This window comes from Dipodomys merriami, unplaced genomic scaffold, assembly GCF_024711535.1.
Source record: "Dipodomys merriami isolate MVZ:Mamm:240054 unplaced genomic scaffold, mDipMer1.0.p SCAF_60, whole genome shotgun sequence".
Classification (NCBI taxonomy): domain Eukaryota; kingdom Metazoa; phylum Chordata; class Mammalia; order Rodentia; family Heteromyidae; genus Dipodomys; species Dipodomys merriami.
Genome location: NW_027206180.1, coordinates 6,703,396 through 6,726,176, shown reverse-complemented (window position 1 = coordinate 6,726,176; position 22,781 = coordinate 6,703,396). Strand labels below are relative to the sequence as shown.

Sequence of the window (22,781 nt, the reverse complement as noted above, 5' to 3'; positions counted from 1 at the left end):
ACGGAGATGGCATCATGCTGCACATAGAAAGTCCTGTCTGTCTTTGGGGAAGAGTGTTGAGGGGACTCACACAGATGTGGAAATCACACAGTGAGGTTTACCAGCGAAAGAGCACACAGAGGGGGTGAAGACCTCCAACGGCTGCAGGGCTAGACCTTGGTCATGTCAAGGGCGGAGCTGTCTGAATCACCTAAAAAATAACGACAACAGGACAGCTGCAGACCGAGTTCCATTCAACAGAGGCTTCAGGCTCACCATGGAAAACCACAATCACCAGCAATGATTGGCAATGAAGAACACAGACCTTATCCTTAGGTCTTTCTCCACCTCCCACTGGCTGGAGGCCCACTTTAGACAATGGCTCTACCTCTCTGTGCAGCTCACGAGATTAAATTCTGCCGCCAGTCAGCCATGCATAGAAGCCAAGACAACCCTTGAGGACCTGCTTTGAAGCTGGACCAGTTTTGCTCTGGTTTCCCACAAGGGGGAGCAAAAAACATGAAACAGGAAGAGACACTGGTCTGCCATGCCCTTTGCAAACCATCTTTCCCTAACCCCTGCCCCCACCCCCCCAAACCAGCCTATTTTCACTCACGGAAATGACCTGGCACCCCCTCCCCAAAACATACACATACGGATAAATAAATAAATAAATAAATGCAACCCTCAGACGTTTATTTTGAGTTTCTTCCTCAGACGAATCAGCTTCCAAAACACAAACACAAAAACAAAAAACAAGAACACCTTCACTCCTGACTGGAAGAGCCCTCCACAGAGGGTCAGGATGAGAAAAACCAAAACGGCTTTGAGATACCTGAGGCCTGGGTTTACAAGCTTTGTGCCCGGCGAGCATTTGAAATCTTGGCTAGTATGCGGGTGAATGCCTGAACCCGCAAGGTGCTGGGTGTGGGGGGGGGGGGAAGGGGGGGCAGGTGCCCGCGCCAGTGGGGAGGGGCTCTGCTCTCCTCTCCAATCCCCTCCTGGTGTATTACTGGCACTTTATGTCAGATTTATAAATGCAAGTGTATGTGTGTGCGTGTGCGTGTGTGCTTAGAAAGGCCAGGTGAGTGGGAAACATAAAGAGGAAAACAAACTCAGAAGCACTTTATGAGCACAAAAATAAAATAAAATAATAAAAGGGGTCTGTGAGGAAAGGCAGTAACAATGAAATCCTAACCACAGCGTCTCTCTCTCTCTATCTTTTAAGACGTCAAAGAATACCCAGAGCCATGATCCACCGGCAGCCTCAGTCCTGGACGAGGCCAAGGCCGACCCCTGAAGGCACTTGTTCTCCACGCGGCTAAACGGATCCCCCAGTGGGGGCAGAATTCCAGGGAAGAGAGCAAAGGAAAGGAGAAATGGATGGAAAGGAACCCTGAATAACTGTGATCCACACAGAAGTTAGGGCTGAAATGACCACATAACACCACAACCAGGGACAGAAACTGGGGTGCCTGGAAAGCACGACAGCCAGATACAAATATTATTGTGTTTCAATGAACAGAGCACCGAGCAGCCGCAGGGCTGCCTCACACACTCTTTGAGACGTTGAGCTTGGTGAGCTCATTGGCTTCTTCCATTTCTGTGTCTTCACAGTCTTCCTTCTCTATGGCTTTGCCAGATCGACACCTTTCTTCGGCTTTGATGGGCTCCTTCCACAGTCTTTTTGAAGACAGATGCATGTCCTTGGCCTGCGTGTTGTCATCGGAGCCCAGGGACATCTTGTCCGAATACTGGACAGAAGGCACCAGATTGGCGATCTCATCGGTGGGGGACCGTCCGATGCTGCCGTCCACCTGGACGCGGATGTCCGGGGAGATGGACAGCTGGTGCTGTGGCACTATTCCATTGTCCATGCACTTTGGGTAGAGGTAGGTCTTCATCTGCCCCTTCCCCTTGACATTCACGGTCCCGCGGTAGTCGAAGTCATAGCCCATCTTGCTCAGCACGCGGTAGCTCTCTTCACTCACCTGGATGCGGCATTCCACGCCGGTAGTGTCCATCCTGCTGGCAATGTTGACTGTGTCCCCCCAGATGTCATACAGCAGCTTGGTGGTGCCAATGACGCCAGCCGTGAGGGGGCCATGGTTAAAGCCCACCCTGAGCTTGAAGTTAAACCACAGCATGTTGTTGTTGAAGTCGTCCACCACACGCATCATCTCCCTGGCGAACTCGAACAGGATCCGCAGGTGCTCTTGGGGGTGGCCACCTTCCTGGCACTGGGCCGTGTTCAGCCCCGAGGCTGCCATGTACGTGGCCCCAATGGTCTTGATTTTCTCGATGCTGTTGTAGTCTGGCTTACTCAGGAGCTCGTCGAAGTCACCAATCAGCTCATTGAGGACGCGGTAGCACTCCTTGCCCCCTTCGTAGTTCTCCTCGTAGAACTCGCTGAAGTTGACGATGCTGGCGAAGATCACGCCGCCACTGTCGTGGTTCTTGGAGTAGGTCTGGGAGACCTTCAGCTGCTCAGCCACATGGTAGGGGATGATGTTCCTGAGTAGCCAGTCAGCCTGGTCCCTCATGCTCTGGATCTTGGTGCGGTGAAGATCTGCTTCCACGTCCCCGTGGTAGTGCAGCCGATAGCTGACTTCAAACTCTCGGTTCAGGAACCAGACCAGCAGCAGCAGGAGGAAGAAGGCTAGGATGAGCTCCTTGCCTACGAGGCTGGCCGGCCTCCTGCTGTCCTGCAGCAGTGAGCTGTTGCACGGGCTCCTCTCGGCACTGCGGAGCAGAGAGACGAGAAAGGACAAGCCTGCTAAGTGCATCTGGTAAGAGAGAACCAGCAGAGAACCAGCACCCCGCCCCAAGCGAGACCAATTCCATCCTCCATCCTCAGAAGGGACCAAGCAGACCATTTGTGTTTGCTTGGCTGCAGAGATGGAGCAGCAGATTGACTTCTGCGACTGGGACTTCAATCAGAGCTTTAGAAACAGCTTTAGAGGAGTCTTTAGCCACTGCAAGACTTTCACACCTTTTTCTTTTGACAATCTTAACTTTATAAAGTTAAAAGTCTGGTAAAATAAACACTCATAACCCTTTATTTGGGCTCCATAACTTGATATTTTACCTCTTTGCTTTTCTCTCTCAACACACACGTATGCACACACACATACATGGCTAAACATTTTTTGGGGGCTGGTTGTGGGCTTGAACTCTGGGCCTGGGCTGTCTCTCAGCTCTTCAGCTCAAGGTGAGCGCTCTACCACTTGAGCCACAGCCACTTCTGGTTTTCTGGTGGTTAATTGGAAATAAGCGTCTCACAGACATTCCTGCCTGGGTGCTGTCCTTGAGCTTCTTTTGCTCAATGCTATCACTTTGCTACTTGCACCACAGTGCCACTTTCAATTTTTTTGAGTAGATTGTTGGAGATAAGAGTTTCACAGCCTTTTATCCTGGGCTGGCTTTGAACTGGGATCCTCAGATCTCAGCCTCCTGAGTAGCTAGGATTTCAAGCATGAGCTACCAGCACGCAGCGAGCGCGCGCGCGCATGTGTGTGTGTGTGTGTGTGTGTGTGTGTGTGTGTGTGTGTATGTGTGTGTGTGTGTGTGTGTGTGTGTGTGTGTGTGTGTTTAGGTTAGCTGAGGCTATTATTTTCAGTGGCTGCCTGGTATTTTTGTTTGTTTTTTGTCAGTCGTGGGGCCTGAACTCTGGGCCTGGGCACTGTCCCTCAGCTCCTCAGCTCAAGGCTAGCACTCTACTACTTGAGCCACAGCGCCACTTCCGGCCTTTTTCTTTTTGCTTATGTGGTGCTGAGGAATCGAACCCAGGGCCTCATGCATGTGAGGCAAGCGCTCTACCACTGAGCCACCTTCCCAGCCCCTGCTGCCTGGTGTTCTAACAGATGGATGCACCAGGTTCCGGTGGAGGGATGCTGGGCTGTATCCTCATCTTTTATGACCAGAAGCAGTGTTGCAAGACATTCCTGAACCACTATCTTTGTGCTTATGGGGTTGCTGACTCATTTTAACTACTGCACACTTAGAATCTTATTAGAGATTTCCAAACTGTCTTACGAGGCTAAACCGTCACAGAAGGCATTGTTAGGTATGACAAGTGGGCACCTTGCTAACCTGTGTCCCATTCTAAGAAAGGGAGGAAAAGGCCATGATCCCATTCCTAAAATCAAACAGCAAAAGTCAGTTTCAAAAAGAGAGAAATTTTATGTACTTAAATTCAAGAGTCAACTTGTGACCAAATACCTGGACATTAAATCATATGTGGAAGTAAAGTAAAATATGGAAGGAGCTATTACCATAGAAAAGATTTTGAAATAGAGAAAAACAGAAAATAAAGATTGCTTGTTTGGGTCCTAATTGTTAGGTCCATAATTGGTATTTGTTAGCATCTCTGTGTGTTTCAGGGGCTCTGAAAACCTATACCTGGAGTTGTGTGTGAGGAGGGGTGGCATCAGGAGCAGCTGGGAGGGGCCCAGGGTGTTGGCAGTGTTCTGATTTTGGGTCTGGGTGGTAGTGACGCAGTATGTTTGCTCGTGAAAATTCATGGAGCTATCCTTTTAGAATCTGGGAACTCTTCAGTGCATGTGTTATACATACATCTCTAAAATGTTAACTTTTGAATACTCTTAATTATTGTACATATTAAGTCTTTTATATTAGCCATAGCTACAGCACACATGCAATTTCACATCATAAAAATGCTTCCACTGGCGCTGGTGGCTCACGCCTGTCATCCTAGCTACTCAGGAGGCTGAGATCTGAGGATCATGGTTCAGAGCCAGCCCGGGCAGGAAAGTCCGTGAGACTCTTATCTCTAATTAACCACCAGAAAACCAGAAGTGGCACTGTGGCTCAAGTGGTAGAGCACTTGCCTTGAGTTGAAGAGCTGAGGGACTGTCTAGGCCCCAGAGTTCAAGCCCCATACAACTGACAAAAATAAAAAAGTAAATCAAAAGCTTCCTTAGTTTCTCTGAACTTCAGCCTCTTCATTTGGAAATGGGGTCAAAGTCTCCTAAAATGTCATGTTATTGAGAAGATTAAATATATTTCAAGTGCCTGGCAGCTAAAATTAGAAAAAGTTAACTACTACCAGTAATTTATGAATATACCAGACACTTGCCTGCTCTTCATATTCACATTACAACTTTTTATTTTTATTTTTTTTTATTTTTGGTCGGTCGTGAGGCTTGAACTCTGGGCCTGGGCGCTGTCCCTCAGCTCTTCAGCTCAAGGCTAGCACTCTACCACTTGAGCCACAGCGCCACTTCCGGTTTTCTGGTGGTTTATTGGAGATAGGAGTCTCACGGTCTCTCCTGCCCGGGCTGGCTTTGAACCGCGATCCTCAGATCTCAGCCTCCTGAGTAGCTGGGATTACAGGCGTGAGCCACCGGCGCCCGGCTTCACATTACAACTTTTTCAAAGTCCAGTTTAAGGAGATGGGCATGAGGCACACACCTGTAATCACCTGTAATCCCAGCACTTGGGAGGTGGAAGCAAAAGGATTATGAGTTGGAGGTCAATCTGGGCAACACAGACCCTCTCTAAAAAAAGACCTAAAGGAACTTTGGTGCAAAGACATCACTAGTAATGATATGACACTGTCTCCATTCTTATCTTTTAGCCACATTTATTTAATTTATTTTTTTTGGTTGGTCGTGGGTCTTGAACTCTGGGCCTAGGCACTGTTCCTCAGCTCTTCAGCTCAAGACTAGCACTCTACCACTTGAGCCACTACACCACTTTCAGTTTTCTTGGAGATCAGAGTCTCATGGACTTTCCTGCCTGGGCTGGCCTTGAATCATGAGCCTCAGATCTCAGCCCCCTGAGTAGCTAAGATTACAGGTGTGAGCCACCAGTGCCCAGCTACCACATTTATTCTTTCATGAACAGTTGTTGTTTTGATACTGGGGTTTGAACTCAGGGCCTCAAACTTCCTAAGTAGGAACTCTATCACTTGAGCCACTCCACTGGTCCCTTTTTTCTTTTTTCTTTTTTGTTGGTCGTGGGGCTTGAACTCTGGGCTTGGGCACTGTCCTTGTGCTCTTCAGCTCAAGGCAAGCGCTCTACCACTTGAGCCACAGCACCACTTCCGGTTTCTAGTGGTTTACTGGAGATAAGAGTCTTACAGACTTTCCTGCCCGGGCTGGCTTTGAACTGCGATCCTCAGATCTCAGCCTCCTGAGTAGCTAGGATTACAGGCTGAGCCACTGGTGTCCAGTGCATTGGTTATTTTTTTTGGGGGGGGGGGTCCAGTCGTGGGGCCTGAACTCTGGGCCTGGGTGTTGTCCCTCAGCTCTTCAGCTCAAGGCTAGCGCTCTACCACTTGAGCCACAGCGCCACTTCCGGCTTTTTTCTTTTTTTCTTATGTGTTGCTGAGGAATCGAACCCAGGGCCTCAGGCATGCAAGGCAAGCGCTCTACCACTGAGCCACCTTCCCAGCCCCTGCATTGGTTATTTTAAAAGGAGGGTCTTGCTTTTTATCTAGACTGGCTTGGACTATGGTCCTCCCATTTGTGCTTCCTTTGTTGCTAGGAGGATAAGTATAGGCCACTGAGCTCAGCCACTGTGCTTCCCCTGCAGCTTGGGATGACAGCGCATGCACCATTATGCCCAGCCTTTTGTGGGCTGGCCTGGAACTGAGATCCTTTTTTTTTTTTTTTGGGTCCGGTCGTGGGGCCTGAACTCTGGGCCTGCGCGCTGTCCCTCAGCTCTTCAGCTCAAGGCTAGGGCTCTACCACTTGAGCCACAGCGCCACTTCCGGCTTTTTTCTTTTTGCTTATGTGGTGCTGAGGAATCGAACCCAGGGCCTTGAGCATGCAAGGCAAGCGCTCTACCACTAAGCCACCTTCCCAGCCCGGAACTGAGATCCTCTTAATCTCAGCCTCCCACCTGCTGGGCTGACGGGAGAAGGGTAGCATGTGTATGCCTAGGCTGTCTCTGAACTGCGACCCTCCTGATCTCAGCTTCCCAAGTAGAGGGTTTTTGTTTTGTTTTTGGAGTAGCATCTTGCTACTTTTTCCTGGGCTGGCTTCAAGCTTAAGATTCTCTGCCTCCCTGAGTAGCTGGGATTACAGTGATGTGTCACCATGTTTGATTTTTATTTTTTATTTTTTTGCCAGTCCTGGGGCTTGAACTCAGGGCCTGGGCACTGTCCCTGAGCTTTTTTTTTTTTTTTTTTTTGGTTGGCCGCGGGGCTTGAACTCTGGGCTTGGGCACTGTCCCTCAGCTCTTAGCTCAAGGCGAGCGCTCTACCACTTGAACCACAGCGCCACTTCCAGTTTTCTAGTGGTTTACTGGAGATAAGAGTCTCACGGACTTTCCTGCCTGGGCTGGCTTTGAACCATGATCCTCAGATCTCAGCCTCTTGAGTAGCTAGGATTACAGGTGTGAGCCACTGGCACCTGGCCCTGAGCTTCTTTTGCTCAAGGCTAGCACTCTATCATTGAACCACAGTGCCACTTCTGGCTTTTTCTGTTTATGTGGTACTGTGGAATAGAACCCAAGGTTTCATACATGCTAGGCAAGTACTCTACCACTAAGCCATCTGCCCAGCCCCCATGTTTGACTCTTAATAGCTCTTTACATAAGAGCCCTGCAAATATTTTTGTCTGCTTCAACTTTTCCATTAAACTAGCTTTAACATATGTGCTAATGATCAATTTATTTTTACAACAAGCTCTAACAACAAGTAGCTACTTTCCACTTTTCTTCTTTACAGATGCATACATTGCTTATTTTGTGTGTGTGTGTGTGTGTGTGTGTGTGTGTGTGTGTGTGTGTGTGCTCGCACGCATGTGCCAGTCCTGGGGCTTGAACTCAGGGTTTCTCACCCCTCAAATGTCCTCATTTTACCTGGATGATGGCAGTTTCCAGAAAGCCCAGGGATAAGCAGAGACAAAGGCAGCCCTTCTTATTTGTTCAGACACAGGTCCTGTGCTGCAGGCTTACCTGAAGTTCTGTGCTGCATCCAGGGGCAAAGTTGCTATGGAACTGAAATGAAAATGCAGAAAAAAACATTATGACAAAAAAAGTGAAGAAGGCCGTATAGAAAGCAATCCAAGGAGGGGATAACAACTTTCCTCTCTTGGGACATCTGAATGAATGGTTTCTAATCCATGTGCCAACTTTCTTCTTCACAACAGTGTCCCCTTCTCCCCCACCAGCCCCAGGCTGGACAGCCTCAGAACTCTGATATCTCCCCCTCTCTGTGAAAGAGCTGATCTAAGCTTGTGTTCACCACTCTTGTGTCCCCTACCTTGGATAGGCCTAGTGACAGATGGGAGGGTCCTGGGTCCAGGGAGTGTCATTCATTCACTAGGCCCACCCCAAGTTCTTGCTGTTTGGATTCTGGGTAGAAAGGCAGTGGAATGGTCTCCACCATTTTATCTCTCTGGATCCAAGTGAAAAAGCCCCACAGCAGTAGCTAATGTCAGGATTAATGCTAACCAAGTGTCTGTGTTGAGTTTTAAGTTCAAGGATGGTTTTAAGCTCTTGGTACAGAGCTTGGTAATCAGGTAACTCTAGATGGCCACATCCTCACAAAGGTAAAAGTAGGCTTCATTCTGCTTAAAGCAATTGAATAGTTTCCCTCCAGGTACAGAATGACAGTTGTACTTAACATTCTCTCTTTTTTTTCTGTCGATCGTGGGGCTTGAACTCAGGTCCTAGGTGCTGTCCCTGAGCTTTATCACTCAGGCTAGCACTCTACCACTTTGAACCACAGCACTACTTCTGGTTTTCTGGGAGTTAATTGGAGATGGGAGTCTTATGGACTTTCCTGTCTGGGCTGGCTTCAAACGGTGATCCTCAGATCTGAGCCTCTAGCTAATAGGATTATAGACTTCAGCCACTGGCACTTAGTTTAATTTGCAGAGAATTTGAATCTCTTCTTTTTTTTTCTTTTTGTCAGTCATGGGGCCTGAACTCTGGGCCTGGGAACTGACCCTCAGCTCCTCAGCTCAAGGCTAGCACTCTACCACTTGAGCCACAGCGCCACTTCCAGCTTTTTCTGCTTACGTGGTGCTGAGGAATGGAACCCAGGGCCTCATGCATGCAAGGCAAGCATCCTACCACTGAGCCACCTTTCCAGCTCCTTGAATCTCTTTCATGCTGTTATTATTCTATTAAGTAAACTGAGGGAGGACACTTACTTTGTCGGTTATTGGTCATTGCTTTGCTAATACCCACACATCCACTAAGCCCTTTACATTTGGTACTGTTGGTACTGGGCCAGGTTGGGTTATTTTGGGTTATTTTATTAGAGCAGTGGTACTCAGCAGCAATAATGCCACTCCTGGGAGCTGGGGGAGTCCTGGAAAATGGGGAATTCTTTTGGCTCTCATAAACCAGACAACCGTAACTCAGGGAAGTCTTGCAAAGAACACTGAATCAATGTCCCATGGAACCTTAAAACTACTTCTGTAAGTATGTGGAAGTATTTCGTCAATACCTGCTAATTGTGAAACAGTAAAAGAGAAATTGTAGAAAAAGCTTAATGCTATTTAGGAAGGTTTGTTACACACAAAGAAGATGAATGGGTTTAAGAGATCATGAAACTTTTAGCTATTCACTGTGTGCAATTCTGCTATCTGAAGTATTACCAGATTTCCAACCACATATTTAGATGACAGAGCTTAAAACCCCAAAACCAGTTTCGGATATACAACAGGTAGTTTAAGACTTTTTTTGTGTATGTGTACTGGTCACAAGGCTTGAACTCAGAGCCTGGGTGCTGTCCCTGAGCATTTTTTTTTTTTTTGTCGGTTGTGGGGCTTGAACTCTGGGCCTGTGCTTTGTCCTTGTGCTCTTTAGCTCAAGGTAAGTGCTCTACCACTTGAGCCACAGCACCACTTCCAGTTTTCTAGTGGTTTTATTGGAGATAAGAGTCTCAGGGCCTTTCCTGCCCAGACTGGCTTTGAATTGTGATCCTCAGATCTCAGCCTCCTGAGTAGCTAGGATTACAGGCGTGAGCCACTGGTGCCTGGCTTCCCTGAGCTTTTTTGCTCAAGGCTGTTGTTCCACCAGTGGAGCCACAGCTCTACTTCCAACTTTTTTGTTGATAAACTGGAGATAAGAATTGCATAGACGGGCTGGGAAGGTGGCTCAGTGGTAGAGTGCTTGCCTTGCATGCATGAGGCCCTGGGTTCGATTCCTCAGCACCTCATAAGCAAAAAGAAAAAAGCCGGAAGTGGCGCTGTGGCTCAAGCGGTAGAGCGCTAGCCTTGAGCTGAAGAGCTGAGGGACAGCGCCCAGGCCCAGAGTTCAGGCCCCACGACCAGACAAAAAAAAAAAAAAAAAAAGAATTGCATAGAGCCGGGCACTGGTGGCTCACACCTGTAATCCTAGCTACTCAGGAGGCTGAGATCTGAGGATTGCGGTTCAAAGCCAGCCCGGGCAGGAGAGACCGTGAGACTCCTATCTCAAATAAACCACCAGAAAACCGGAAGTGGCGCTGTAGCTCAAGTGGTAGAGCGCTCGCCTTGAGCTGAAGAGCTGAAGGACAGCGCCCAGGCCCAGAGTTCAAGCCCCACGACCGACAAAAAAAAAAAAAAAAAAAAAAGAATTGCATAGACTTTCCTGCCTGGGTTGGCTCTGAACTACTAAATCAGATCTCAGCCTCCTGAGTAGCTAGGATTATTGGTATGAGCCACTGGTGCCTGGCTAGTTTAAGACTCATTTTAACAAACTAAGAACCAAACACAATTGAATTAGTGGAACCCTTGGAAGAAAGAGGTCTCACTGGCCTTAACTTGGACAGGGTATTTTAATTGTCCTTCTTGTCATGTTATCTATCTATCTATCTATCTATCTATTTAGATATAGATATAAATTACATATAGATGTAAATTATATACATCTACCTATAGAGAGAGAGATAGACACAATTTTTTTTCTGGTCCTGGGACTTGAACTCAGGGCCTGGGGCGCTGTCCCTGAGCCTCTTTGTGCTCAAGGCTAGCACTCTACCACTTGATCCACAACACCACTTCCAACTTTTTCTGAGTAATTTACTGGAGATAAGAGTCTTGTGGAGCCGGCACCAGCACAGGCAGCTCACACTTGTAATCCTTTCTACTCAGGAGGCTGAGATCTGAGGATTGAAGTTCAAAGTCAGCCTGGGCAGGAAAGTCTCCAATTAATCACCAGAAAACTGGCAGTGGCACTGCTCAAGTGGTAGAGCACTTGTCTTGAGCTGAAGAGCTGAGGAACAACATCCAGGCTCAGAGTTCAAGCCCCATGACCCCTCCTCCCCCCCAAAAAAAAGTGTCTCATGGACTTTTCTGCCCTGACTGTCTTTGAACCAAGATCCTCAGATCTCAGCCTCCTAAGTACCTAGGATTACAGGTGCGAGTCATTGGCACCCAGCATATTTTCATTTTTTAAGTTTTTGTGGCACAGTGAGAGCTAATTCTGTCCCCAGAGGCCTACCATAATACCCTTACTTTTTTTTCCCTAAACGTCCCTCTACTCCTGAGCACCTGCCAGCTGTAGTTCTGAATTCTGAGACTGAAATGAAGCCCAAGGATGTGGAGAGATTTCATGATCCAAGACTGGTGTCCACTGACTCACCACCCTTCCTGGCATTCCTGTCAAACCTTGTGAGTTGCTCCAGTGAGAGTCCAGGTACTTCCTGTCAAACCATGTGAGCTGCTCCAATGGGAGTCCAGGCACTTCCTGTCCACCCGTGTGAGCTGCTCCAATGGGAGTCCAGGCACTTCCTGTCAACCCGTGTGAGCTGCTCCAATGGGAGTCCAGGCACTTCCTGTCCACCCGTGTGAGCTGCTCCAATGGGAGTCCAGGCACTTCCTGTCAACCCGTGTGAGCTGCTCCAATGGGAGTCCAGGCACTTCCTGTCCACCCGTGTGAGCTGCTCCAATAGGAGTCCAGGCACTTCCTGTCAACCCGTGGAGCTGCTCCAATAAGAGTCCAGGCACTTCCTGTCAACCCGTGTGAGCTGCTCCAATGAGAGTCCAGGCACTTCCTGTCCACCCGTGTGAGCTGCTCCAATGGGAGTCCAGGCACTTCCTGTCCACCCGTGTGAGCTGCTCCAATGGGAGTCCAGGCACTTCCTGTCCACCCGTGTGAGCTGCACCAATGAGAGTCCAGGCACTTCCTGTCCACCCGTGTGAGCTGCTCCAATGGGAGTCCAGGCACTTGCGAGGTGTTTACAGGTCCTCATCTCTTCCACTGTGTCCCACTTTAGTGAATGCTAGCACACTTCTTTTGCATCCCTCTGTCAACCTGGACCTCTGTTCTTTCTTTCATGTGTTACTGTTGGGTGTGTGTGTTCTTTTTAGGTTTTTTAGGGTTTTACTGTGTAGTCCACGATGGAATTAAACTTGAGCTCCTCATGCCTTCCCCTCCTTAGTGCTGGGATTATAGCTGTGTACCGTCATGCCTGGCTTCTCTCCTGATTTCGTTATAAGATGGCTTCAGGACTTATTTTCTTAGATTTTAATTAATACTTGTAAAATCAAAAATGCTACTACTGTATTCTGTTTTCGGTGGAAGCCACCCAGAAAATCTCAATGCTAGATTTTCTAGCATTTTGGATTTCAGACTTCTAGATCAGGGATGCGCAGCTTCTAGATGTGGTTATAAATTATTTTCTTTCCTTTGTGAATCAATCTGAGGGCGCTTTTCTGCTTTCTGGAGGTTCTATGTGTTGGAAGCTATTTTGGGTCATGAGAACAACTCTCATTGAGGAGTCAGTGCTAATGTGAAGCTGCAGTCGTGCTCTAAGCAACACTGGGCAAGATGGTCATGAGTTGATGGCTCCAGTCACGTACCTGTCCTGGCACAGGGAGATGTAGAGCAGCAGCAGCGGCCCGGCCCCCACGACGGTGGCAAGGGAGGACCTCATCCAGGAGCTGAGCTGGCAGAAGTTGCAGTAGTGCACGACAGCCACCAGCACGGCGGAGCCAGTGAACATGGTAAACTGCAAGAGGCAGCAGCAGTCAGTCCGTGCCCTCCTCCCTGTGCCTGCCCCACCTCCACCTGGGCTGACCATCCTAAACCAGAGCACCTGCTCACCCACCGCTTGTGTTTAAGATCTAACATCGCGGCACCACAGAGCGGTCCATGTGTGTGCAGTGGTTCTGATATCTGGCGAGCCAGCAGTTTCAAGGACAGATCACACAGTTTTAGGCCCATAACTCAGTGCTTTAAGTTACAAGCTTCCATGGAGGCCATTCATTGGGGACCTACCACTGTCAGATCAGTTACTTCCCAAATGCTCCTCCAGGCCCCTGCCACAAGCTTGCTGAGATTTGTGTTATACTATCAAATACAGTCAAGCTCATCACATTACAATGACTCACTTTTTTTTTATGGTATTTAACTCAACAGCTTTTTCCCTGAGCAGTGACAGCTAATCCAGGGCAAATCTTACTTCTGCAAACTTGCACATTATCTTGTTTGGAAACATGGGCAGATACTGCTTTGTAAAGCATGAAAGGAAAATACAAATGCTCCTCAACTTACCCCAGGTTACATTCTGATAAGCCTATTGCAAACAGAAACGATGAGGCTAGGGCTATAGCTCAGTGGTAGAGCATTTGCCTACCATGCACAAAATACTGAATTTTACCCCTAGTACCTCGAGAAAAAGGTGACAAATGGGAATGATAATAAATAAAAAATGCTGGGTGCTAGTGGCTCATGCCTGTAATCCAGGCTACTCAGGAGGCTGAGATCTGAAGATCACAGTTTGAAGCCAGCCCAGGCAGAAAGGTCCCCATGAGACTCTTACCTCTAATTAACCACTCAAAAACCAGACATGGAGCAGTGCCTCAAAGTGGTAGGGCACTAGACTTGAGCAAAAAAGCTCAGGGATGGGCTGGGAAGGTGGCTCAGTGGTAGAGCGCTTGCCTTGCATGCATGAGGCCCTGGGTTCAATTCCTCAGCACCACATAAGCAAAAACAAAAAAGCCGGAAGTGGTGCTGTGGCTCAAGTGGTAGAGCACTGGCCTTGAGCTGAAGAGCTGAGGGACAGTGCCCAGGCCTAGAGTTCAGGCCCCATGACTGGACCCCCCCCCCAAAAAAAAAAAAAAAAAAGCTCAGGGACAGTGCCCAGGCCCTGAGTTCAAGCCTCACAACTGCCAAAAAGAGAAAGAGTAAAAAATGCTTTTTAATATTCCTAATCTTGGGGCTGGGAAGGTGGCTCAGTGGTAGAGTGCTTGCCTTGCATGCATGAGGCCCTGGGTTCGATTCCTCAGCACCACATAAGCAAAAAGAAAAAAAGCCGAAAGTAGTGCTGTGGCTCAAGTGGTAGAGCACTAGCCTTGAGCTGAAGAGCTGAGGGACAGCGCCCAGGCCCAGAGTTCAGGGCCCATGACCGGACCCAAAAAATTAAAAAAAAAATATTCCTAATCTTTATTCGTAAGCTTTACAGCTTAGCCTAACTCATCCTAACTGCACTCAAGAAAGCTTATGTGAGATTACAGTTGGGCAGTCATCTCACAAGCACTGACTCCCTGAGGTAAGCTATTGGATGCTGTACAGAAAGTGAGGATCAGAATGGTTGTTTGTAGCCAGGCGCCAATGGCTCATGCCTGTCATCCTAGTTACTCAGGAGTCAGATCTGAGGATTGTGTTCAAAGCCGGCCTGGGCAGGAAACTCCCTGAGACTCTTACCTTCAATAAACTACTCAAAAAAACTGGAAGTGGTGGTGTGGCTCAAATGGTAGAGCCTTCGCCTTGAGCAAAAGCAGCTCTGGGTCAGTGCCCAGGCACAGAGTTCAAGCTCCAGCACTGGCAACATAAATAAATTTTTAAAAAAATCCCAGAATGTTTTTTTGTGTGTTGTGCTTGCTTTTGTACCGCTATGAGGTAAAAATTCAAAGTTGAACTATGAGGAGTCAGGGACTGTCCAGCTGATTTGAAATGTAAAGGAGACCCATGTCGCTGGGAAAACCCTATGCTACTGGAGAACCTGCCTTGCCCAGCCGGGCAGGGCAGTGACAATCCTCGATGTAGTGCAGCTCTCAAGGGAGCTGTCTTTAAATTGTCTTTAAATCCTGAGTAACCAGGCTTGATTAAAGAGAGTGAGCCGGAGGTTAGGGATCCCGGAGAGTGTGGAGACAATACAGCCAGATGCTACTCACATGGATGTTTGTCTCAAACTCAGAGGTGATGTGGGAGTAGACGGCAAGTGCAGGCAGGGACACCAGGATGGCCCCGATGCAGTGACGAGGTAGCCACCCCGCGATCCACTCCAGGAGCCGCTTCGTGCACGCCATGACGTCCTCCAGGAAGAACACCATTCTGGCTCGGGAGAGGAAGGCAGCAGGGGAGCCATGGGTCAGCCTTCCGGAACTGAGGCCACGGTGCCTGGACCGCTGTCCTGCGCTGCCGCTGCCCTGGGAGTGGGGAGTGGGTGCCACAGGCTCCGCATCCCTCACAGTGTGAACAGGCATACGAACAGCCCTGGCTCTGGCTCCTCACACCCGACTTACAAGGTCACCCAATGCACTGTGGTCAAAATGTGCTTGTCAAAAGCCAAGCTCATGCCTTTGTGGGTCCAAGAGAGCATGTAACAGACCCCAAGTAGAGTCTACTACAGGGCTGCCACCACTGTCACCTGCTCCGACCTGCTTCCATGGCAGATCCTGAATGGGGCCACTCTAGAGGTGATCTGTGGGTCCACAACAGAGGGTAGCTACTGGCATCCAGTGGGCTAAAGCAGGGATGGAGGTGCCCTGCCAGGCTCAGGCAAGTGCCACACAGAGAAGCTCCACATCGCATCTCACGTAACTGCCCTGGCAGCTGGATGATAACATTGTAGCCTAGGGCCCAGTTGCATTCTGTGTGCCAACAGTGAAGTATTAAAGGGACTGTGATTCCTTTGTAAACCAAGTGAAGGCTGTCTTTTGTTTAGTCTGGGTCACAAAGGGTGGCTCAGCATTTCAGAAAATCACACCATCACGGTCCTGGCCACTAACTGTACACCCCATGCTTCCAGCTACCACATTTGCACCTGGGGTCCTGAGGGAAGACCGGAGACAGCTTTGTCATTTCCCAGAGGGCATGGACCCCGTAAAGCAATGCAGATCTTAAGCATCCCCTGTCCTTTCCTTCTCTTTCTCTTTTCCTTTCCCTTTCTCTTTCTCTCCCCTTCCCTCTCCTCCCCTCTCCTCCCCTCCCCTCCCCTCTGCCATTTCTTTTTCCTTTCATGCCTTTCCAATTAATCAGATCCTCTTGCTTGCTAGGCAGGTGTTCTATTGTAGAGCCACATTTCCAGCCCTTAAGTGACTTTCATTTCTCTTTAATATTACAGAGATAATTTGTGTGTGTGTGCTGATACTGGGGCTTGAACTCAGGGCCTTGTGCTCTCGTGCAGCTTTTTCACTCAAGGCTGGCACTCTACCAGTTGATCCATGACTCCATTTCTGGCTTTTTACTGGTTAATCTGAGATAAGAGTCTCATGAATTTTCTGCTCAGGCTGGCTTCCAACTACAATCCTCAGATCTCATCCTCCTGAGTAGTTGGGATTACAGGCGTGAGCCACTGGCATTCAGCCAGAGACAGCATTCTTCTGTTTTTGCCGCTGTGTTTTCTAGGAGGTAGGTTGTATCTCAGGAGGGCAATATTAATGTGATAAAATTGGTTTTATGAAGCGCAGGCAGCTGAGTGTATGGGCTGGGAACCTCAGATGAGAGAGGGTAGGTCTTGACTGAGTGAGGAGCTGCTGAGTTGGGGTAGGCCAGCAGTTGGAAGCAGAGGAGAAAGTACTGGGGGCCTTCCTGGGATGTTTGCTCCCTGTGTCCTTCTTCCTCCATCATTTCCTGTCTTTTTACTTCTCCCGTTTACCCTCTAATTTAGGGGATCAAGGGATGTGCTGGTGGCAGAGGGGCTGTGGAGGGAACCCACCTTCTCTAGCAAGCAGTCCGACTATGATGAGGGCTAGCATCTGTGAAAAGGGTGCTGTGGAGCAGAAATGAAACCAAATACCTGGAAAGAAGCTCAGAGGGACAGCTGGCTCCCGACTCCTGGCCACTGTGTGGCAGTCAGGAGCCAGAAGAGGGAGCTAAAGGCTAAGCACTGCAGAGCAGCCCTGGGGCTGGTACTCACCTGATGGATACGACCAGGGACAGCACCTCCAGCAGCAGGTCTGCTCCAAAGACAGCAAGGGCAGCTGGTGGGGGAGGCGTGGCAGTGGCCCCATACTTCAGGAAGCAGGTGATGGAGAGAATCAGGAACACTGTTGTGGACAGAAACACATCCAGGAGGGAGCTGAAGGTGGCACTGGCGAATGTCTTCACAGGAGAATTCTTTATGACCTGTTTGGAGCAGGAGACTGGGATGAACTGATGTGACCAGGGACCACCGTTTACAGGGAAAATAGCAACAATTACTGAGTGCTTGCCTACTCTAGACGAGACACAGGCTGGCAGGTGTTGGAGACACACCGTCTCCTTGCTGTTGCTTGATTTAACAAAGAAGAAGCTAAGGCAAAGAGAGTTAAGCAGCTTTCCCAGGGTCATACAGCAGCTGATTATCAACCAGTCCACTCTATCTTACAGAGATACCGAATACTGATCTTGAATGATGAGTTACTGCCTGGCAGTCAGTGAGTCCACATCTGTAAAAGGAAAATGGCAGCAAATACAGAAATCTCCACAGGAGGATGGGCTCCCAGATTCAAGGGATGTAAATACCGGCTCCAGGATTAGACAGGGGAGGATGTGAGCAGCCACAGAGGAAAGCTCCCAGAGAGGTGGAATGGGAGCGCATGGCTGTCAGAAATCAAATCTCCATGCAGGAGCCTGCCTGCCTCACCAAGTGTGTGCTGGTGTACATGAAATGATACCTGTGGGGAGCTTGTCGTCTGATGGTGGGAGAGACAGCAATAGGACTTGCAGGAGGGCGTGTCAAATGTAATAAAAAGGCATGCTAGGGCTGGTAGGGAATTAAGCCAGGAGGAAATAGCCACAGCACTAACAGATCTGAGACAACTAATTCTAGTCCTTGCGTGGGCCGAACAGGGTCATGATCTCTGTGCTCTCAACAGGTACAGGAGGAAATGCTCTTGATCTCACTCAACATGTGCACAAGGAGGCCAAGGATCCCCCAAGGTCACACAGCAAACAAGGAGTCAGATAAACTGACTCCTAACTCCTTCCTGGGGGTCTCCTGGGACATGGGTTCTGGTGAGAAGGAACACAGCAGTAAATCACTGGAGATGCCTTCCAACTTTCTGCCTGCCCCAAGCAGGGCTCAGTTTGGGTGAGGCTAGAGGTGCACGGGAAGGGCAAGCCTGTAACAAGTCTTGCATCTGGTGCATGTTCTCTTCAGGACACACTGGCTCTGGTGTCCCAGCCCCAGCAAGACCCCCAAGAGCTGGGTGAGATAGGAGAAGGGGGGAGCTCAGATATGGGGTTGAGGCTACTGGGCAGCCCCGATCCCAACACTGGACCGGCCCAAGCTCACAGCCTGGATTATTTTCTGTAATGTCTTGTACCTCCCCCTGCCTTGGTCTCCTTTTGGAAACAGGGATAATACCTGTGCCTGTACTTTATGGATGGAAAAGCTTGCATGAAAAACACCATGCTGAGCATGTGGACTGCCCTGTACTCAGCAACAGCTCCCCATCTGTCTATCTACTCCCCACACGATCTTCATCAGATACAACGGGATAGAGCCACCTCTCATCCAATCACTGGCTCTGGTCTTTGGCATGTGTGCAGCACAAGCGTCCACCTCCTGCCATGCATTCACCACTGCCCCTCAGAGGCAAACTGACTTGCTGGACACACCAGTCTCTCTTGTGTCTCTAAGGGCTGCAGGGGCTTGTTCCTCCCTCTGGAATGTCCCTCTTCCTTCACTGGTTAGTTGCTAGTCCTCCTACTAAAGTGGGCTGAGGAGTTACCACTTCTGGGCCCTCCATCTGGGGCCGATGCCTTGCTGTCTGCTCACAGGGCACTATGGGACCTGTGGCTCTGTATTATCATCTCTGCTGCCCTGTCAGTGTACCCTTCTTTTCCCTGTCTCAGCACACAGAACCATCCGGGCAGCCCAGAGGCTCAGAAGGTGTTTGGTGACTAGGGGGGTGGTGACAAGCACTTCTACGCGGGAGGCTCTGCAGTGTAGCAAGGGGGTGGGGCTGGTTGAGATGCCTGGCCTTGAACTCAGATAGACCGGCATCCAACTATACTTATGGGTGGGTCACCTATTTTACTTCTCTTAGCCTTGGCTTTATCTTTGGTAAAATAAGGATAGTAATCATTGGCTTCCTTAACGGGTTGTGAAGGTTAGGTGAAATCATGTTTTGCCTCACTGTCCACCAAATGGCCTATTCAAGAGTCCACTGAAGGACTGATTAGCTCATGCTAAGTCTTGTTCCACTGTCCCTGGGGAGTTAACAGAGAACCTGGCCCCTCCCCTGCCTGGAGGCACAGACTGGCTCTGTCTTGTTCACAATGTCTGAACATAACAGACGTAAAGTCTTGCAGAATGGGAAAATGGAATTTAGTTGGAAGTGCTTTGGGTCCTTGATTTGTGTAGGTATGTACTTTTGCCTCTGGAATGCTCTTGCTTAGTTTGAGCTTGGAGAAAGAACATTGGCATCTCCGGCTTCGAACATCAACCAGACTCCACATTCTTGTCCTTACTCCTCCCAAGGACCTAGCTGAGCTCATTGGGTATGGGAGCCGTGCTGGATGCTGGAAGAGCACGGAGAAGGAAGAGACAAGATCTAAATATCGTATAGGACTCCAACGTGGGGGTATACACAAAGGAGAAAAGGGACACAGGGGAAGTAAAATCCAGCTGGGGCCAGTGAGGGCTCCGTGGGGAAAATGAGGAGTGACTGTGAGGCAGAGGACCACAGTCAGGCACTGCTGGCTAGAGGGCGCTGTGGAACAAGGTCAAGGCCTGCTGAGCTCTTGGGCCCATTTCAAGGGGACAAAATAACACTCTCTTCTGTCTTTCTCTTTCTCCCACCCCTCTGTCTCTGTGTGCCTCCATCTTGTGTGGACCTGCAGTTGGCTCCCCCACAATAAACTCTTTTTCTGCATGAAAACAAAACAAAACCACAAACCAACAAGAACACTATTTGGAGAGGAGAGCAGCTTAAGAACTGGAGACCTCCACAGGGCCAGAGACACCAGCTGCGGAGGAAAAGGTCTGATGACAACCAAGGTCGACTTTAAGATAAAGGACTGCAGAATGCATTGGATTTTTTTTTCCCTTTGCAGAGATAAATTTACCCATAGTTGCAACTTGATGCTTACTGATGATGAGAAACCCAAACAAGCCTTCATTTTCTTGTTACTTGCTGAAGCAGAAAACAAACAGTGGCTGGCTCAAGTGTCTGGTAGATTTCTGATGAGCAGACACAGGGAAAACTCACCTCTTCCTGGTAGCTGGTCCTGTAGGATCGTTCCAGCTCTTGATCCAGGAAGTTCAGGCTGAACTGATTGATAGGTGGCTTGAAGAAATAATCTTTCATCAGGCTAGAAGATACAACAAATGTAGCTGATCAACTTATCAGAAGATCACAATCAGCAACGTAAATGTCACTCACAGAGCACATCCCAAAAGCTGCCTGTGGAAGCCAATATGTGACCAGATTCACCATACCTTGTAGATCCCTTTCTCTGGAAAGTCTAGATATCAACCACATGTGCTGCTTTACCTCTATTGCAGAATGACCACCTCAGTCATACCACTAGACCGTGCGATTGAGCACATACTCCTCTCTGAAAGAATTAGAAGACAGTGAAAAGACCCTTTTCTGAAGAATGGGCAGATGTCTACACTAAGGATACTTATACTGACTCGGAGACTTCAAGAGAAAACAGTTTGGAATGGGCTGTCCTGTACTGACAGTAATTACGACTGTACAAGCTAACAGGTTGCTCCTGCAAATGGTGTTTAGAGTTAGTGTAATTGTAGTGCTGTTGTCACATACACAGATTGTGTGTGAAAACTGAAAAATGATAAAGTTTAACCATTTTAATAGAGAAATCAAATCTGCTTTATGTGACTCATTCTTTTATGAATTGCCAACAAACAGTAAGACCCTTTTATGTTACAGAAAATGACTAGAAAATTAAAGGAATGCTGATGTGATTTCAGAAGTCAAATATAGTTATGGCACACAGTGACTATTAGCATGAAGTCAGATAAAATGTAAGGAGTCTAGCCTGCACCTGACACACAGTAGGAGTCTGTAGGTACACCCCTTTTCTTGCTGCAGGATGGACTCTCTTTTCTGTGACAAGTGTGCAATAACTTACAACCTTCTCAGGGTCATAGGACGGAAAATTCTGTCCCCTGATGTTGGCTCTCTCCTTTCTCTTCCACTCAGGAAATACAGACAGAGGGGAAACAACAGAGCAGCTGTGGGGATTCAGAGTTCACACATGGAGGTTCTGCTTTTGGGAATGGGGAAGACAGCTTATTTTGGACCAATCTTCTCACAGACCACACAACAACTGTAAACTAGCAAACAAACAAACAACCCCCCGTACATCTGCCAGAACAGAGACCAGGGTGAGCAGAGAACAGAGAGGAGGGTGCACCCTGGGGAGAAGGGAGCAGTATCAGGTAGGTTTCCATGTTCATTTTTGTTGTCTGTGGACTGAAGGTAGACATCAGTCAGCACCATTTGAGGGAAGGGTTGCTAGTCTTGGATTTGGGTATGAGGTGCACCTGTGATTGAGTACTTGGGAGGCTGAGGCAGGAGGAACACAAGTTCTAGGCCAGCCTGTTCTACATAACAAGATTCTGGGGAAAGAAAAGAAAGGAAGAAGTGAGGAGAAGAATGACAGGAGAAGGAATGGAAGGGGAAAGGGAGAAGGAAAGAGGAAAGGGGAAGAAAAGTTAAGGAAAAGAGAGAGGAGAAATAGACGAGAAGAGAAATGAAAGAAAGAGAAAGAGAGAAGAGGTAGGAGGGGAGGGGAGGGGAGACCACAGTCAAACTGGCTTAAGAAGCTGGAAAACATAGCTTGGGGTGACCACAGGGAGAATGAGGTTATAGGTTCCAGAAGTGAAAGAACCAGGGGCTCCAGATTCAACTCTGCTCAAATCTCAGGCTGCTCCGTGATATATGCACATGCATGGCTGACTCCAAGCAACCCAGTTAAATCTAAAAGAACAGAGTGACCATGTTCGCCGCTGAAACAAAAATGGATACTCTTCAGAAGAACATCAACAAGATTTAGACCTTGCAAACACCATGCGCAATGTCTGTGACACAATCCAAAGTTAGTAGTCATACAGAGAATTTGGAAAACACAATTATATTCAACAGAAGAAAAGCAACCAACAGAGACCAACTCAAGATCACTCAGAGGTTGGGGTTACAAGTTGAGGGTTTAATAATGTAATCCATGCAACAACTACAACGTAAGGAATGAGAAGAGAGAGATGACCTCTACTGCAAGATTTCTTCATTTGAAGCAAAGGAATGCAGTGGTAAGGCTAAGAAGACATTAGAAATCGAATGGTGTGTGCCTGTACCTCCACTAAACTGACACCGTTCCAGCAGAACTATGAAGTAGCGTATCAGAGATGAGGGCAGGTGTGCGGATAAGGCAGTTCAGGAAGAGGGAGAAGCTTCTTCGGACCTCTACCCTTGATGGCCGGGCCTTACCTGTCTTCTTTGATGACATCCACAAAATGGGCATCGGTTTTCTCACGGATGTTCTTGAACCTCAGTGGGAGGAGGGCTGACTGGTCCAAGCTCACACCTGCCCACCGCCCCTTTTCCTGAAGGATCTCGCACAAGGAGGTTTGACTGTTGGTAAGCTTCTCCTCTTGAGGGGGGCTCAGAAGTCCATTCTGAGTTTTGGAGCTGGGCCCTCCTGAGACCTGCCTC

At 48.6% G+C, this 22,781-nt stretch overlaps 1 protein-coding gene across 2 annotated transcripts in view; it reads right to left on the bottom strand.

The window, feature by feature from the left end:
* Positions 1–654: 654 nt before the first annotated feature.
* Positions 655–22,781, bottom strand: part of LOC138814580 (adenylate cyclase type 9-like) — a 96,974-nt gene continuing 74,847 nt past the window's right edge. For both annotated transcript variants that reach the window (XM_070003589.1, XM_070003590.1), the window contains exons 5-11: positions 22,557–22,774; positions 20,310–20,412; positions 17,030–17,238; positions 15,063–15,222; positions 12,747–12,895; positions 7,906–7,947; positions 655–2,721 (exon numbers count right to left, since the gene is read on the bottom strand). In XM_070003589.1, the coding sequence (XP_069859690.1) occupies positions 1,530–2,721; positions 7,906–7,947; positions 12,747–12,895; positions 15,063–15,222; positions 17,030–17,238; positions 20,310–20,412; positions 22,557–22,774 (2,073 nt within the window). In that variant the 3' untranslated portion in view covers positions 655–1,529. The remainder of the gene's footprint in view (positions 2,722–7,905; positions 7,948–12,746; positions 12,896–15,062; positions 15,223–17,029; positions 17,239–20,309; positions 20,413–22,556; positions 22,775–22,781) is intronic.